The following is a 19558-nucleotide window of genomic DNA, read 5'->3' as shown; positions in this document are numbered from 1 at the left end:
AGAGATCAACTACAAGGGCAAAGTCAGAGTTCAACAACAAAGGCAAAGTCAGAGATCAACAACAGGGGCAAAGTCAGAGGTCAACTACAGGGGCAAAGTCAGAGGTCAACTACAGGAGCAAAGTTACAGGTCAACTACAGGGGCAAAGTCAGAGGTCAACTACAGGAGCAAAGTTAGAGGTCAACTACAGGGGCAAAGTCAGAGGTCAACTACAGGGGAAATGTCAGAGGTCAACCACAGGGGCAAAGTCAGAGATCAACTACAAAGGCTAAGTCAGAGGTCAAATAATGAAATCACACAATAGGGTGAAACACATGGATCAACTACAGAGGCAAATTCAATAGGTCAAGTAGAGGTGCATATTCAGAGGTCAATTACAGGGATAAAAACTTAGAAGTCAAGTACAGGGGGAAACAACACATTTGAACCAAATATTGTAAAATAAAGGAGAAAGTTTCAAAGTTTCAACTAGCATAAGGTTATAAATGAGATCATCCACCATGACAATGTCAAACAAAAATGTCAAACAAAATGTTCATGAAAGATGGTAAAATCAAAAATTGGAAAAAAAAACACAGAATTCTAAATATAGAGTTAAGATCATCATTTAGAGGTCAAGAGGTCAAAAGGTGCAGCACAAGAGAAACAGTGGTCAAACCAAGAGATGAAAATGAGCCAAAAATTGTACAAGACAATGGACAAGTAAAGATAAAGCAAGATAAACAACATAGAAGTGAAAAAAAATCAATCTAACAGCGAGTCAAATTAAAAGGCACATGGGTTAAACAAAAATGTCAATCATTGCAATTAGTGCAAACATAGAGTTTAAAGTGAACAGTCGGGCAAGGATGGCTAAAGTCGGTAAAATTGGTGTGAATGTATCCAGTATAATTTCTTATTAAATGGAAAAATAAAATCTCTCGTCAAAATCTGTCTGCCTACGAAGAAATTAATTTAAAGTATGGGAATTCTAAAACGTCCTCCCGGCTCAATATGTCCTTGGTTACATTTCCACACAGCCTCGCTTTCAATGCTTTCAACTTTTCTTTACTTTAATGGTCAGAACTGGTAAACTAAGCAGAACCCAAAATCAAAAGACTTCTTGGAATGTGGTCTAAAAGAAACCTTACTCTGTTGGGGAAAATCACCATAATCAAAACATTTGCACTACCTCTTATCACCCATCTTCTCTATACTCTGCCGAATCCGGATAGAAAATGGTTAAATGAAATCAATGCAGTGTTCTATAGATTCATATGGGGATATAAACCTGATAAAATAAAACGTAACACTCTGATTCTGGATTATGAGGAGGGTGGATTAAGGATGATTCACATTGAAAGTTTTATGAAATATTTAAAAATTAAGTGGATTAAAAGAATTTATAATGAAGATGGGGATTGGCAATCTCTAGCCAAGAGAACTTTTAATAAGTTTGGAGGTGAAAGGATGTGGAACTTAGGGAAAGAGAAACTTGAAGAAATAGCAAAGAATATTACAAATAAGTTTTGGAAAGATGTTACACTAGCATGGGCAGAATACAAAGGTAATGATTTATCCCCTATTCTTGAAACTGATCTTCTTAACTATGTTCCTGTGCCACTCTTTAGACAATTTATTTTATATGAAAGAGAAGGGATTACAACAGTGAAAGATATTTTAAATAACAACTTAGAATTCCTATCTTTTAATGATATTAAAATAAAATGTAATCAGCTAAATTTTTTGCAGTATTTCTCATTAGTGGGTAAGATACCTAAAGATAAATTAGATAAGGTGAGAAGAGAAAATGCAACAGGTAACAATGTAATTATAAACTTATTTCAGAATATTTTGAAATTAACAGATTTGAAATATGTATATAAATCTCTTCTGAGAAGTTATAAACACTTCCCTATTGAAAAGCAACACAAATGGATTGGAAAACTTCATATAGACCCAAATGAGGAATTAGACTGGAGGAAAATTTATACACTTAGTTTTAATATGACTATGGATACAAGAATTCAAAATCTACAATATAAAATTCTCCATAGAATTCTAACTACAAATACTTTTTTACACCAAATTAATGTAATTGATAATGATTTATGTACCTTCTGTAAGAATTCTCCAGAGACTATTGAACACTTACTGTTTTATTGTGGCAAAGTAGACAAAATATGGAAAGAATTCAAAAGTTGGTTAAATAATATAAGCCAAAACAACATTCATACGGTAGGTGAAGATTTGGGAATAAGAGATATACTATTTATTTGTGAAAACGGACCACCTGTTATTAATCATTTGATATTAATAATCAAATACCATATTTATAACTGTCGCTTCAGGAAGACCCAACCAAATTTTGAGAGCTGTAAGAAACAGTTTTGTAAAATAAAACAAATTGAAAAAATAGTGGCCACTGAAAATAACACTGTTAATGAATTTAACCAAAAATGGTTCCCCTTAACTATTTAACTACTTTATTATTATTTTTTTAAATTTTTTTTAAATAAAAAATATCTGAAAAACAAACATTTGTTTTTTTTTTTATATTATGGGCAACTAGATATTTTTCTTGTGCTAAAAAAGGTGTTGTTTATGTTTGTGTTATTTTGTTGTTGTTTTGTTGTCTCCTATACATGTGACATATGTGGAACTATCTATGTACCAATTATGATTACAACAAAATTAGCTCTTCAAGAAGGTCAATATCTCATACTACCCTAGCCAACAAATTGTAAAAAAATATCTAAATAAATATAAATATAAATATCTAAATATCTAATATCTAAAGAAAATGTGCTTATGATATATATGAACCTTCTTATGTATGAAATCTTATAAGGATTAATTCATTGGCTTTTATTAAAATTACACATATACAATGCATGTATGTATATATGGTATGTGTGAATATATGTATATGAGTTAATTTAATTTCCCAAGATTGCATATGCAGAATTGTTTTACTTCTTAATTTTTATTAACCAGTTTCAACTGACCCTTGTGGAAACACAATGGACTTTTATGGGTCATGTTGCTGCTGAAGATAAATAATGAGTTACTGCTATTGTGAAAAATTTATACATGTATGTGTTAAGTCTGTATTAGGGCACAACAGTGCGAACAAGTATATGTATAAATACATGTAATATATGTGTGCTGGTATAGGAAAATGAGAAATGGAACAATTGTTTTAGTTGCACATATGTCGAGTGCTATGGATATATATGTAGTGTTTGTTTTTGTTTGCTTTTTGTTTGTTTTTTCGTAATGTCTAAAGTCATGTAGTTCATAATGTAAGTGTGCCATACATATATGTATTTTTTGAGGTTCCCAATTGATGATTGATACTGTACCTAGCGTCTCTTGTACACATACATGTAAGCAGTTGTATCAATTGATCCTATCTACAAATGTTACAAACTTGTCTGATTCTTTTTCAGTGCTCAGTTCTATGTCACTAAAATTTTAACAATTGTGATATCAAAATCAAGGAATATGTGACATAGCATATATATAAATGATTACCTGTATGAATAACAGAGAAATCTCTCACTTATTTTAAATTTGTAGATATATATTTGTGCTCAACTTTATGCCACAAGAATTTTAAAAAATATGATGTCATAATTAACAAATAGGTGACATAACATAAATAATATAAATGATTACATGTATGAATACAAGAGAAACCCTTTCACTTAATTTAAAGTTATATATCTACTGTATATTTGTATTTGTATGAATGAGTTTGGAGAATGAATGGAGCAAATCAAATGTGATGAATGAAAGCGATCGAGTAAAAGGAGTGAAAGAGACCTCCTGTGAGAGGCTATATGTTGTAAGAGGGATGAACCCAGGGTCCCAACCCTGGCATCCCTCAAATTTGCTGGGGAATAAAATCGATTTTGAAACCTTAAAAAAAAAAAAAAAAAAAAAAAAAAAACTAAGCAGAACTTGACCGTCGTATTAATATGTGAGAACTTTTGGAAGGCCAATGAACGCATTTAGACTGGTTTTCTTTGCCCGACTATTCACTTTAAACCATGAAATTAAACACAGAGGTAAAACACTACTACTGACAGGGAAACCTAGACCAGGGAGACTTTACATTATAGTTTCTTTATAGTCTATTGTCAGTGAATTTTTTAATAAAAAAAATCAGGTTTTTTTTCAATTGGGAAAACAGTACATTGCATCTTTCTTGAAACATGTAAATTTTAGAGAGTTTTTCTTTATTTGGGAAAATATTTACATACAGCAATATTTCTCTAGGGGAAGGGACCTTTATTTGGTCCCAAATGTACATAAAAATCACTGATTGTAAATTATCTTTTAATTGTTGCTCATACATTTTTTACTCTAAATTAGAATGCTTCATCAAACATATCTATAGAGGACGCCAAAGGCACCATACAGAAGTCAAATATATAGTAAATTGTACCTAATTAGGTTGATGGATCTATCCTTTATAGACAGGTGTCATTTATACAGAGTCAAATATATAGTAAATTGTACCTAATTGGGTTGATGGATCTGTCCTTTATACAGAGTCAAATATATAGTAAATTGTACCTAATTTTGTTGATGGATCTGTCCTTTATAGACAGGTGTCCTTTATACAGAGGTCAAATATATAGTACATTGTACCTAATTGGGTTGATGGATCTGTCCTTTATAGACAGGTGTCCTTTATACAGAGGTCAAATACATAGTAAATTGTACCTAATTGGGTTGATGGATCTGTCCTTTATAGACAGGTGCCCTTTATACAGAGGTCAAATATATAGTAAATTGTACCTAATTTGGTTGATGGATCTATCCTTCATAGACAGGTGTCCTTTATACAGAGGTCAAATACATAGTAAATTGTACCTAATTGGGTTGATGGATCTGTCCTTTATAGACAGGTGTCCTTTATACAGAGGTCAAATATATAGTACATTGTACCTAATTGGGTTGATGGATCTGTCCTTTATAGACAGGTGTCCTTTATACAGAGGTCAAATATATAGTACATTGTACCTAATTGGGTTGATGGATCTGTCCTTTATAGACAGGTGCCCTTTATACAGAGGTCAAATATATAGTAAATTGTACCTAATTTGGTTGATGGATCTATCCTTTATAGACAGGTGTCCTTTATACAGAGGTCAAATATATAGTAAATTGTACCTAATTTGGTTGATGGATCTGTCCTTTATAGACAGGTGCCCTTTATACAGAGGTCAAATATATAGTAAATTGTACCTAATTGGGTTGATGGATCTGTCCTTTATAGACAGGTGTCCTTTATACAGAAGTCAAATATATAGTACATTGTACCTAATTGGGTTGATGGATCTGTCCTTTATAGACAGGTGTCCTTTATACAGAGGTCAAATACATAGTAAATTGTACCTAATTGGGTTGATGGATCTGTCCTTTATAGACAGGTGCCCTTTATACAGAGGTCAAATATATAGTAAATTGTACCTAATTTGGTTGATGGATCTATCCTTTATAGACAGGTGTCCTTTATACAGAGGTCAAATACATAGTAAATTGTACCTAATTGGGTTGATGGATCTGTCCTTTATAGACAGGTGTCCTTTATACAGAGGTCAAATATATAGTACATTGTACCTAATTGGGTTGATGGATCTGTCCTTTATAGACAGGTGCCCTTTATACAGAGGTCAAATATATAGTAAATTGTACCTAATTTGGTTGATGGATCTATCCTTTATAGACAGGTGTCCTTTATACAGAGGTCAAATATATAGTAAATTGTACCTAATTTGGTTGATGGATCTGTCCTTTATAGACAGGTGCCCTTTATACAGAGGTCAAATATATAGTAAATTGTACCTAATTGGGTTGATGGATCTGTCCTTTATAGACAGGTGTCCTTTATACAGAGGTCAAATATATTGTACATTGTACCTAATTGGGTTGATGGATCTGTCCTTTATAGACAGGTGTCCTTTATACAGAGGTCAAATACATAGTAAATTGTACCTAATTGGGTTGATGGATCTGTCCTTTATAGACAGGTGCCCTTTATACAGAGGTCAAATATATAGTAAATTGTACCTAATTTGGTTGATGGATCTATCCTTTATAGACAGGTGTCCTTTATACAGAGGTCAAATACATAGTAAATTGTACCTAATTGGGTTGATGGATCTGTCCTTTATAGACAGGTGTCCTTTATACAGAGGTCAAATATATAGTACATTGTACCTAATTGGGTTGATGGATCTGTCCTTTATAGACAGGTGCCCTTTATACAGAGGTCAAATATATAGTAAATTGTACCTAATTTGGTTGATGGATCTATCCTTTATAGACAGGTGTCCTTTATACAGAGGTCAAATATATAGTAAATTGTACCTAATTTGGTTGATGGATCTGTCCTTTATAGACAGGTGCCCTTTATACAGAGGTCAAATATATAGTAAATTGTACCTAATTTGGTTGATGGATCTATCCTTTATAGACAGGTGTCCTTTATACAGAGGTCAAATATATAGTAAATTCTACCTAATTTGGTTGATGGATCTATCCTTTATAGACAGGTGTCCTTTATACAGAGGTCAAATACATAGTAAATTGTACCTAATTGGGTTGATGGATCTGTCCTTTATAGACAGGTGTCCTTTATACAGAGGTCAAATATATAGTACATTGTACCTAATTGGGTTGATGGATTTATCCTTTATAGACAGGTGTCCTTTATACAGAAGTCAAATATATAGTAAATTGTACCTAATTGGATTGATGGATCTGTCCTTTATAGACAGGTGCCCTTTATACAGAGGTCAAATATATAGTAAATTGTACCTAATTGGGTTGATGGATCTATCCTTTATAGACAGGTGTCCTTTATACAGAAGTCAAATATATAGTAAATTGTACCTAATTGGGTTGATGGATCTGTCCTTTATAGACAGGTGTCCTTTATGCAGAGGTCAAATACATAGTAAATTGTACCTAATTGGGGTGATGCGTATCGTGTATAGACAAACATCATTAATGTTGGAGGTATAGCACGACCAGAAGTGTCTGAAACATTGGTCGAGGTGCACATGTCTAACTGTCGGCAAAATAATGTCGCATAAAAACGGCTGACCAACACTGTCGACTCTCATATTATGAGAGTACAAATGGGGTTGGGGAGTCTGTCTTTTATAGATAAGTAATAATTCAATCAATGTTAATTACAAGATTGCGTCGTTGTCGACAATGCATGCCCACCTGAAGTTTCACATGTCGACAATCATCTAATATTATTGAAATATAGACAAGTGTCCTTCGATGTAATGAGTCTTTTATGTTAGCATGTTTGGAGTAGTGCAGCTTTGATACATGTACTTTAGTTGGTTAGAATCAACAATGTTACTTTGTAGGCTTGTGTTCACGTTGACCAAATAGCTCACTTACGTCCTTGCTTAACCGATGTATGACAATAAGCGATATTTCACAAACACTATAATGCTCAAACTTACCTCTGTTTTTGATGACATTTGCTGGAATATAGAGCCAGTTAGGTCTGTTTTTGAAAATGTCACCTTTCTCCACGAGCACCTGTCGGACATTCTCGAGACCAAACACGACAATCATGGACATCTCTCCTAAACGAAGACGGAAAATATCACCATGACGATTCCGTAACCCAAGAATTTTGGAATAAAATCCGTCGCCTCCAGCAATGCTGAAGAGATTTCCCACCAGGGGCCATGCTAACGGACCCGGGGGGTAGTTGGAAGGATCACCACCCCAGAGGAATTGGACGAACAGACTGACCACAACAAGCATTAGTATAACAGATATCCACAGTACCATCGTTAGAGTTCAGGTTGACAGTCAGGCTGGACTTATGGCGCGAGCAATCAGTTGATGTTCACTGTTAATATATGTACATGCACAGCATCAATTTCACATTTAGCATTGATCAATTCCACAATCTGCTCTTTAGCTCGGGGTTGGTAAATATAACGTATTTTATTTCCACATCGGCAATAATCCTCGGCCACACACTCACTGCAGCTCTCGTCTGCTCCGTGCTCTGTAAACTCCCAGGAGTAAAATGGTCCTAATTCGCCGATAATAATAGTTTTATTTACATTGATCGAGGATCCCGGATCGGACTGGCCAAGAGGCTCTATGGGGATGACAGGAAGCCGCATTGATATATGTATGGAAATTGTCACTCAAGCGGAAAACACTCAAGAATTCGTCACGCGCCGGTGACCACTAAATCGTAACCACCGTACGTGATAGAGTAAACGAGAAAAGTGATCGTGCGTCTGAATGTGAATTGTTTTGGGGATCTTCGCTTCCAGGAAGTATGAATCGAAAACAATTCTACTGAATCATTAGTAAAGATGCACTCAACTGATGATATTCGGTATTATACTTGTACTTAACCCATGTACGGTAATTGTTATTCATCTTTTTAAGTACATTTTTTATCTCCGCTATATATACACGTATATAGTTTCAATGTACTTGTAACACCGTATACATGTATGTGTTTTAAACCTGAATCGCTTTGCGTGATAGTTTGTTTTTAAAATTTACCAAAAAGTAGTGTGCGGTTCATTGTACATGTATTATATATCGTTCATACATTTATGTAGATCATTTTTCTAGTACGTTATGTCAAGTTTAGGCATTATTATATTTATTTCCACAGTCGTGTTCTCGTGCAGAATGTTTTTATTGCTATAAATAATTTAACAGTCTTTAAAGTAATGTTGATTCGTCTCTGGTAAAAAAAAAACAGAAATCTTATCGCAAAACCGGATCTAGAAGCTGCTATGCCTCGGGTTCCACCATTCAGATTTCCCGATTGATTAAAGTGTCGATTGAAGCAAGCAAAATGTTTGTCAACAACTAGGGTTCCTTTCATCCTTGAATGAACAATGTACATTAACTGAAAAGCATTGTTAGCAAATAGTTTGAGGCTAAAACGAGACGGCTGAACACAACGTTTACATATTGTCACAGTGGACATGTGGACAACCTTGCAAAACCAGTTTTACATTACAACGCTGCGGACAACTGGACAATGCGATAATATTTCACGTAATCCATACAAATCTATCAAAGTTTGATCAAATTCTGAGGTTTTGGTTTTAATTTTAGTCGTCTCTACGGACATTTGGTATGAATGATGTCAAAGTGTTATGTTGTGTACCTAAGTGCATTCGCGATACTCCAGGGGTTACTATCACTGTTATTACATCCTCGACACTCCAGGGGTTACTATCACTGTCGTTATATCCTCAATACTCCAGGGGTTACTATCACTGTCGTTAAATTCTCGATACTCCAGGGGTTACTATCACTGTCATTACATCCTCGAAACTCCAGGGGTTACTCTCACTGTCGTTACATCCTCGACACTCCAGGGGTTACTCTCACTGTCGTTACATCCTCGACACTCCAGGGGTTACTCTCACTGTCGTTACGTCCGCGATACTCCAGGGGTTACTCTCACTGTCGTTACATCCGCGATACTCCATGGGTTACTATAACTGTCGTTACATCCTCGACACTCCAGGGGTTGCTATCACTGTCGTTACATCCTCGACACTCCAGGGGTTACTCTCACTGTCGTTACATCCGCGATACTCCAGGGGTTACTCTCACTGTCGTTACATCCGCGATACTCCATGGGTTACTATAACTGTCGTTACATCCTCGACACTCCAGGGGTTGCTATCACTGTCGTTATATCCATGGATATAGTGACTGTGATAGTAACCCCCGGAGTATTAAACACGCAAAAGGGAGAGACCGCAAGTTAAAGGTAGAGAGGATATTATTGATATTCAAGCATTATTTTCAATATCTTTGGGGTTATGAAGTCATAGACAAAAAACGGGCGGACATTCTTTTTCATTCGCGTCTATGAAAAAGAATGTCCGTCCGTTTTTGGTCTATGACTGCATTATATTTAAAGTCCCGAAAAAACAACTGCGAAATCGTTTACATGTACACTTGCGTAAATGCAGTGGTCAGCGCAAGAATACGCACACAGAACACTGACTTCCGCAAGTATTGTGAATGGCATCCGATTAGGCCTGTGAATGGCATCCGATTAAGCCTATTGTATCTGTATGACAAATCAATATACTGCATGTATAAAAAAGATAAAGTTTATATGTGGAACTATATTTTGGGTACTCTCTGGATTTGACAACATTTCCCGCCAAATTGAAGCCAGCTGTTCCGGAATTCCATCAATTCACCGACTGTTCCAACAGTCGTATAACATTGAAAAAACAGAGTTTTACTTTATTTGAACACTTATTTTGAATGGAATGGTCGGTCGAAATGTAAATATCAGGTATGTTTGTTATTGTTTGTTGTTTACCGGTGTATAAACCGCATTTTTTGTACAGATGACCTTTTCAGCAAAAACCAGGAACAGATGACCTTTTCAGCAAAAACCAGGAACAGATGACCTTTTCAGCAAAAACCAGGAACAGATGACCTTTTCAGCAAAAACCAGGAACAGATGACCTTTTAAGCAAACTTTAAGTACTGCTGACATACCTCTTCATACGATTAAAGCTCAATTAAGTAAAGAGCAGACATGACCTAATAGTATGGAAAGCAAACATAGAGGTAGAGTAAACATAGGGTTGAACAAAAGGTCCAGGTACAATTCAAATTCAGAGGTCACATAAGGTCAAGTTTAGAGGTCAAAAACAGGGGTAAAGTCAGAGGTCAACTACAAGGGCAAAGTCAGAGGTCAACAACAAAGGCAAAGTCAGAGATCAACTACAAGGGCAAAGTCAGAGTTCAACAACAAAGGCAAAGTCAGAGATCAACAACAGGGGCAAAGTCAGAGGTCAACTACAGGGGCAAAGTCAGAGGTCAACCACAGGGGCAAAGTTAGAGGTCAACTACAGGGGCAAAGTTAGAGGTCAACTACAGGGGCAAAGTCAGAGGTCAACTACAGGGGCAAAGTCAGAGGTCAACTACAGGGGCAAAGTCAGAGGTCAACTACAGGATCAAAGTTAGAGGTCAACTACAGGGGCAAAGTCAGAGGTCAACTACAGGAGCAAAGTTAGAGGTCAACTACAGGGGCAAAGTCAGAGGTCAACTACAGGGGAAATATCAGAGGTCAACCACAGGGGCAAAGTCAGAGGTCAACTACAAAGGCTAAGTCAGAGGTCAAATAATGAAATCACACAATAGGGTGAAACACATGGATCAACTACAGAGGCAAATTCAATAGGTCAAGTAGAGGTGCATATTCAGAGGTCAATTACAGGGATAAAAATTTAGAGGTCAAGTACAGGGGGAAACAACACATTTGAACCAAATATTGTAAAATAAAGGAGAAAGTTTCAAAGTTTCAACTAGCATAAGGTTATAAATGAGATCATCCACCATGACAATGTCAAACAAAAATGTCAAACAAAATGTTCATGAAAGATGGTAAAATCAAAAATTGGAAAAAACCCACAGAATTCTAAATATAGAGTTAAGATCATCATATAGAGGTCAAGAGGTCAAAAGGTGCAGCACAAGAGAAACAGTGGTCAAACCAAGAGATGAAAATGAGCCAAAAATTGTACAAGACAATGGACAAGTAAAGATAAAGCAAGATAAACAACATAGAAGTGAAAAAAAATCAATCTAACAGCGAGTCAAATTAAAAGGCACATGGGTTAAACAAAAATGTCAATCATTGCAATTAGTGCAAACATAGAGTTTAAAGTTAACAGTCGGGCAAGGATGGCTAAAGTCGGTAAAAATGGTGTGAATGTATCCAGTATAATTTCTTATTAAATGGAAAAATAAAATCTCTCGTCAAAATCTGTCTGCGTACGAAGAAATTAATTTAAAGTATGGGAATTCTAAAACGTCCTCCCGGCTCACTATGTCCGTGGTTACATTTCCACACAGCCTCGCTTTCAATGCTTTCAACTTTTCTTTACTTTAATGGTCAGAACTGGGAAACTAAGCAGAACTTGACTGTCATATTAATATGTGAGAACTTTTGGAAGGCCAATGAACGCATTTAGACTGGTTTTCTTTGCCTGACTATTCACTTTAAACCATGAAACCACAGAGGTAAAACACTACTACTGACAGGGAAACCTAGACCAGGGAGACTTTACATTATATTTTCTTTATAGTTTATTGTCAGTGAATTTTCTAATAAAAAAAATCAGGTTTTTTTTCCAATTGGGAAAACAGTATATTGCATCTTTCTTGAAACATGTAAATTTTAGAGAGTTTTTCTTTATTTGGGAAAATATTTACATACAGCAATATTTCTCTAGGGGAAGGGACCTTTATTTGGTCCCAAATGTACATAAAAATCACTCATTGTAAATTATCTTTTAATTGTTGCTCATACATTTTTTACTCTAAATTAGAATGCTTCATCAAACATATCTATAGAGGACGCCAAAGGCACCATACAGAAGTCAAATATATAGTACATTGCTCAAAAGGAGGCTGATGAGTCTGTCCTTTATAGACATGTATCCTTAATAGACAGGTGTCCTTTATAGACAATTGCCCTTTATAGACAGGTGCCATTTATACAGAGGTCAATTATATAGTACATTGTACCTAATTGGGTTGATGGATCTGTCCTTTATAGACAGGTGTCCTTTATACAGAAGTCAAATATATAGTAAATTGTACCTAATTGAGTTGATGGATCTATCCTTTATAGACAGGTGTCCTTTATACAGAGGTCAAATATATAGTAAATTGTACCTAATTGGGTTGATGGATCTGTCCTTTATAGACAGGTGTCATTTATACAGAGGTCAATTATAAAGTAAATTGTACCAAATGGGGTTGATGGATCTGTCCTTTATAGACAGGTGTCATTTATACAGAAGTCAAATATATAGTAAATTGTACCTAATTGGGTTGATGGATCTGTCCTTTATAAACAGGTGTCCTTTATAGACAGGTGCCCTTTATACAGAGTCAATTATATAGTAAATTGTACCTAAATGAGATGATGCTATCGTGTATAGACAAACGTCATTAATGTTAGAGGTATAGCATGACCAGAAGTGTCTGAAACATTGGTCGAGGTGCACGTGTCTAACTGTCGGCAAAATAATGTCGCATAAAAACGGCTGACCAACACTGTCGATTCTCATATTATGAGAGTACAAATGGGGTTGGGGAGTCTGTCTTTTATAGATAAGTAATAATTCAATCAATGTTAATTACAAGATTGCGTCGTTGTCGACGTTGCATGCCCACCTGAAGTTTCACACGTCGACAATCATCTAATATTATTGAAATATAGACAAGTGTCCTTCGATGTAATGAGTCTTTTATGTTAGCATGTTTGGAGTAGTGCAGCTTTGATACATGTACTTTAGTTGGTTAGAATCAACAATGTTACTTTGTAGGCTTGTGTTCACGTTGACCAAATATGTATGACAATAAGCGATATTTCACAAACACTATAATGCTCAAACTTACCTCTGTTTTTGATGACATTTGCTGGAATATAGAGCCAGTTAGGTCTGTTTTTGAAAATGTCACCTTTCTCCACGAGCACCTGTCGGACATTCTCGAGACCAAACACGACAATCATGGACATCTCTCCTAAACGAAGACGGAAAATATCACCATGACGATTCCGTAACCCAAGAATTTTGGAATAAAATCCGTCGCCTCCAGCAATGCTGAAGAGATTTCCCACCAGGGGCCATGCTAACGGACCCGGGGGGTAGTTGGAAGGATCACCACCCCAGAGGAATTGGACGAACAGACTGACCACAACAAGCATTAGTATAACAGATATCCACAGAACCATCGTTAGAGTTCAGGTTGACAGTCAGGCTGGACTTATGGCGCGAGCGGTCAGTTGATGTTCACTGTTAATATATGTACATGCACAGCATCAATTCCACATTTAGCATTGATCAATTCCACAATCTGCTCTTTAGCTCGGGGTTGGTAAATATAACGTATTTTATTTCCACATCGGCAATAATCCTCGGCCACACACTCACTGCAGCTCTCGTCTGCTCCGTGCTCTGTAAACTCCCAGTAGTAAAATGGTCCTAATTCGCCGATAATAATAGTTTTATTTACATTGATCGAGGATCCCGGATCGGACTGGCCAAGAGGCTCTATGGGGATGACAGGAAGCCGCATTGATATATGTATGGAAATTGTCACTCAAGCGGAAAACACTCAAGAATTCGTCACGCGCCGGTGACCACTAAATCGTAACCACCGTACGTGATAGAGTAAACGAGAAAAGTATTAATCGTGCGTCTGAATGTGTATTGTTTTGGGGATTTTCGCTTCCAGGAAGTATGAATCGAAAACAATTCTACTGAATCATTAGTAAAGATGCACTCAACTGATGATATTCGGTATTATACTTGTACTTAACCCAGTAAATGTATATGGTACATGTACGGTAATTGTTATTCATCTTTTTAATTATCTCCGCTATAAAAACGGTTCGCCACATATTCTTATATATACACGTATATAGTTTCAATGTACTTGTAACACCGTATACATATATGTGTTTTAAACCTGAATCGCTTTGCGTGATAGTTTGTTTTTAAAATTTACCAAAAAGTAGTGTGCGGTTCATTGTACATGTATTATATATCGTTCATACATTTATGTAGATCATTTTTCTAGTACGTTATGCCAAGTTTAGGTATTATTATATTTATTTCCGCAGTCGTGTTCTCGTGCAGAATGTTTTTATTGCTGTAAATAATTTAACAGTCTTTAAGGTAATGTTGATTCGTCTCTGGTAAAAACAGAAATCTTATCGCAAAACCGGATCTAGAAGCTGATATATGCCTCGGGTTCCACCATTCAGATTTCCCGATTGATTAAAGTGTCGATTGAAGCAAGCAAAATGTTTGTCAACAACTAGGGTTCCTTTCATCCTTGAATGAACAATGTACATTAACTGAAAAGCATTGTTAGCAAATAGTTTGAGGCTAAAACGAGACGGCTGAACACAACTTTTACATATTGTCACAGTGGACATGTGGACAACCTTGCAAAACCAGTTTTACATTACAACGCTGCGGACAACTGGACAATGCGATCTAATATTTCACGTAATCCATACAAATCTATCAAAGTTTGATCAAATTCTGAGGTTTTGGTTTTAATTTTAGTCGTCTCTACGGACATTTGGTATGAATGATGTCAAAGTGTTATGTTGTGTACCTAAGTGCATCCGCGATACTCCAGGGGTTACTATCACTGTTATTACATCCTCGACACTCCAGGGGTTACTATCACTGTAGTTACAACCTCGATACTCCAGGGGTTACTATCACTGTCGTTAAATTCTCGATACTCCAGGGGTTACTATCACTGTCGTTACATCCTCGAAACTCCAGGGGTTACTCTCACTGTCGTTACATCCTCGACACTCCAGGGGTTACTCTCACTGTCGTTACATCCTCGACACTCCAGGGGTTACTCTCACTGTCGTTACATCCGCGATACTCCAGGGGTTACTACATGTATAACTGTTGTTACATCCTCGACTGTGATAGTAACCCCGGAGTATTAAACACGCAAAAGGGAGAGACCGCAAGTTAAAGGTAGAGAGGATATTATTGATATTCAAGCATTATTTTCAATATCTTTGGGGTTATGAAGTCATAGACAAAAAACGGACGGACATTCTTTTTCATTCGCGTCTATGAAAAAGAATGTCCGTCCGTTTTTGGTCTATGACTGCATTATATTTAAAGTCCCGAAAAAACAACTGCGAAATCGTTTACATGTACACTTGCGTAAATGCAATGGTCAGCGCAAGAATACGCACACAGAACACCGATTAGGCCTGTGAATGGCATCCGATTAAGCCTATTGTATCTGTATGACAAATCTTTAATATACTGCATGTATGAATGTAATGTAAATCTTAAATTATATATCAGCAAATAAAATGCTTAACAAATATTGTATAAATGGGATAAAAAAGATAAAGTTTATATGTGGAACTATATTTTGGGTACTCTCTGGATTTGACAACATTTCCCGCCAAATTGAAGCCAGCTGTTCCGGAATTCCATCAATTCACCGACTGTTCCAACAGTCGTATAACATTGAAAAAACAGAGTTTTACTTTATTTGAACACTTATTTTGAATGGAATGGTCGGTCGAAATGTAAATATCAGGTATGTTTGTTATTGTTTGTTGTTTACTGGTGTATAAAACGCATTTTTTGTACAGATATTTCAATATGACGACGCGCGTCATTTAAAGTATCTGTTCAAAAATGCAGTTTACACACCAGAAAACAAATCATTCCTTAAATAACCTCAAAGATATAACCAATAGAAATGGCTGTAACATAAGAAATTCAATTATTTCGGTATATATTCATTTGTATGAACATTTTCATACAAAACTTTGACTATTTCGGACTGGAAAAGAAGATTAAATCCAATATATAATTCAGAGATAAGATTCACGTGTCCATTAGTATAAATGAAAATAATAAAAAGCCAGTCGAATATTTATAGTTGTTTTACTAAACAGGAGAGAAAACAAACTTATGCGCATGTTCCACTGGAGCTTATTGAGATTTATAAAAGCTGTAAGCTTGTTTTCCGATTCCGAAATATGTATATGTATTGTATTTTATGTATCAATATATGAATAAAAACCTGTTCAAAGTAAAGATATAATCTATCTTTGTCAGACCGCTCCCAAACACCCATGGAATCATAATACTCTGAAAACGGCGGAAACGCGCCACATACATAACACCCGGATATCAGGATGTTTGGGTTATTGAGGGGGCGATGTTAGGAGCGGGAGGGGGCGGAAGAACCCGCTTTGTACAATAACATAGGCGGAAAAGAATTTGAACCCGGAACAGTTTAAAGATGCTCCATCGCCGACAGAACATAAATGATATTCATCATTTGAACAATGATTGGTGTTTAATCGTGTATATACATGTATATGTCTAATTAACACAAAAATAATATAAAATAATTTATTTTCCTTCGGTGCATGCGCAATCAGTACATCATTCCATATAGGATATAGTGCCACGGATTTTTTTTCGGGATGCAATTGATTATTTTTTCATATTTTTAACTTGAAGTAAAATTAGAAGCTCAAACTTTTCAACGGTGGTAATGGTGTCAAGTAAGTAACTTTTGTAACTGAAGAAAAATATTAAATCGTCTGCTCCTGTTTTTGATAGTGGAAAAATACCATTTATCAGCGGTGGAGCATCTTTAATGTTGAAAAACACACAACTCCGGACGTTATAGAAACATACGACGTATTTGAAGCAAGAACATTGCTTATTGAACTAATTAATTGAAATTTCATTGAATTTATTGATTAACATGTAATTGAAATAATTAACATTTAACTGAAATAATTAATTAACATTTAATTGAAATACATGTATGTAATTCGAAGAACTACAGTATTGTATATACTGTGAAACATTCAAAATCGTTGCATTTTAGTTATGAAATAAACAACTTTGATCTGAAAGTAATCGAAAAGCATCATAACCAATCAGGGAATTTCCATCATCCCAAAACAATAATCATTGTTTGGCGACGGAACGCTGGTCGCTGGAGAGATTTTACATTTTAATGGAGTTGCGTATATTTTTGTTTGTTCATTATGGATTATTGAATAAGACGTAAAACAATAAAACTTCGCTAGGCATTTATATCTACCCATTAAATGACCAATCTTCGCTAGGCATTTATATCTACCCATTAAATGACCAATCTTCGCTAGGCATTTATATCTACCCATTAAATGACCAATCTTCGCTAGGCATTTATATCTACCCATTAAATGACCAATCTTCGCTAGGCATTTATATCTACCCATTAAATGACCAAACTTCGCTAGGCATTTATATCTACCCATTAAATGACCAATCTTCGCTAGGCATTTATATCTACCCATTAAATGACCAAACTTCGCTAGGCATTTATATCTACCCATTAAATGGCCAATCTTCGCTAGGCATTTACATCTACCCATTAAATGGCCAATCTTCGCCATGCATTTATAACTACCCATTAAATGGCCAATCTTCGCTAGGCATTTATATCTACCCATTAAATGGCCAATCTTCGCTAGGCATTTATATCTACCCATTAAATGGCCAACTTCGCTAGGCATTTATATCTACCCATTAAATGACCAATCTCACTTTTAACATTTACATTTGAAATATACTTGTAACCGTTCAAAATTTCTTGAGTTTAATTTTGTTTGTTTTGAACTAAGGCTTAATTTCATTACTCCCATCCTTATCGTATAATTAGTTAAAGACACACATGGATTAAAATAAACTGGCCAATAATGTTAAAATGGAGTACATTGAGTATACAGTTTAGTGTTCTAAGACACAGGGACCTACTATAGTAGTAATATATTTATATAAATACTGTTGGTTAAAAATTCGTACACGGTCCCTGTGCTCTAGTGTATAGGGATTAGGATCTGACACTTCAGTGAGGTAGTACATACAAGGAGACATAACATGTACATACCGCAGCCTCCCAAAACATAGACATTCATGTGAACCCTGATTATAACGCCTCTCATCCTTCGTGTAACCCTGATTTTATTTTGTTCCTCCCCCTCAAGCTATTCCCTCTTGAAAGTAAACCCTGATGATTTATTTCTGATCTCCTCGCTCGTCTTACTCTAATTTTACATTGTTCCTCCCCCTCAAGTGTAATCTGGTAATTAAAATCTCTCCTCCTCTCGTGTAACTCTAACTTTATTTTGGTCCTTCCTCTCAAACCCTTCTCTCAATTAAACCCTGATTATTAATTCTCTCTCCCCTGAAGTTAACCCCGATATTAATCCCGTCTCACTGTTATTGTTGTATTAGGTAACCGCATTATATAACATTTATTATAGGTTTGTTCAAATCTCCGATCTCTGTTATCATTTCAGGAGGAAAGTAACCACATCCTATTTGCTCGCAAACAATATCACAGGAAGAAAGTATAAAGATTGGGCAATACGTGCAGTAATAACTGTTTCGTAAGTGCATCTTTTGGTGCACGTGAGCTAGGTAGGGTGGGACATTGGCGACAAGTCCACCCACATTCATACTTTGATTTTGATTGGCTTTAAAGTATATTTGCTTTTAATCTGATTAAAACGCAGAACCTCATAACCACTCCGTTCAATAGAGGATCTGACAATATCACATAAGGGTCACGTCCAGATGACCTTTATACCACCTGTATTTCAGAGCAAATGCATTTTCTACACCTTACAACATCAATTGAAAACGTCTTTTCGCCACAGTATACATAAACAATTAGCTTTGTTGTGCACTTCGGGCGAGATGACTACATACACGAAAATAATTTGGACAGCTTTTTCAAACTATTTCGTCCCCCGTCAAGATTCTGGCAGTGCCAATTTGATTGGCCATTTCAAAAGGTCATCTTGAAGTGACCCGTAATGAGATGTTCTCAGATCCTCTTATCCAACGTAGTGATAATAAGGATCTGTATTTTAATCAGATTGATTTGCTTTACACAGTTCCTGAATCGCCTGAATTAACACATCTAGTGT

At 35.8% G+C, this 19558-nt stretch overlaps 1 protein-coding gene across 1 annotated transcript in view; it reads right to left on the bottom strand.

The window, feature by feature from the left end:
* The window catches only part of LOC138309854 (cytochrome P450 2J6-like), a 46412-nt gene extending 38120 nt beyond the window's left edge, over nucleotides 1–8292 (bottom strand). Inside the window, exon 1 of the mRNA XM_069251095.1 lies at nucleotides 7479–8292. Coding sequence (XP_069107196.1) covers nucleotides 7479–7815 — 337 coding nt within the window. The 5' untranslated portion in view covers nucleotides 7816–8292. The remainder of the gene's footprint in view (nucleotides 1–7478) is intronic.
* Between the last annotated feature and the right edge of the window lie 11266 nt (nucleotides 8293–19558).

This window comes from Argopecten irradians, chromosome 15 (assembly GCF_041381155.1).
Source record: "Argopecten irradians isolate NY chromosome 15, Ai_NY, whole genome shotgun sequence".
Lineage (NCBI taxonomy): Eukaryota > Metazoa > Mollusca > Bivalvia > Pectinida > Pectinidae > Argopecten > Argopecten irradians.
This window is presented reverse-complemented; position numbering and strand designations above follow the sequence as displayed.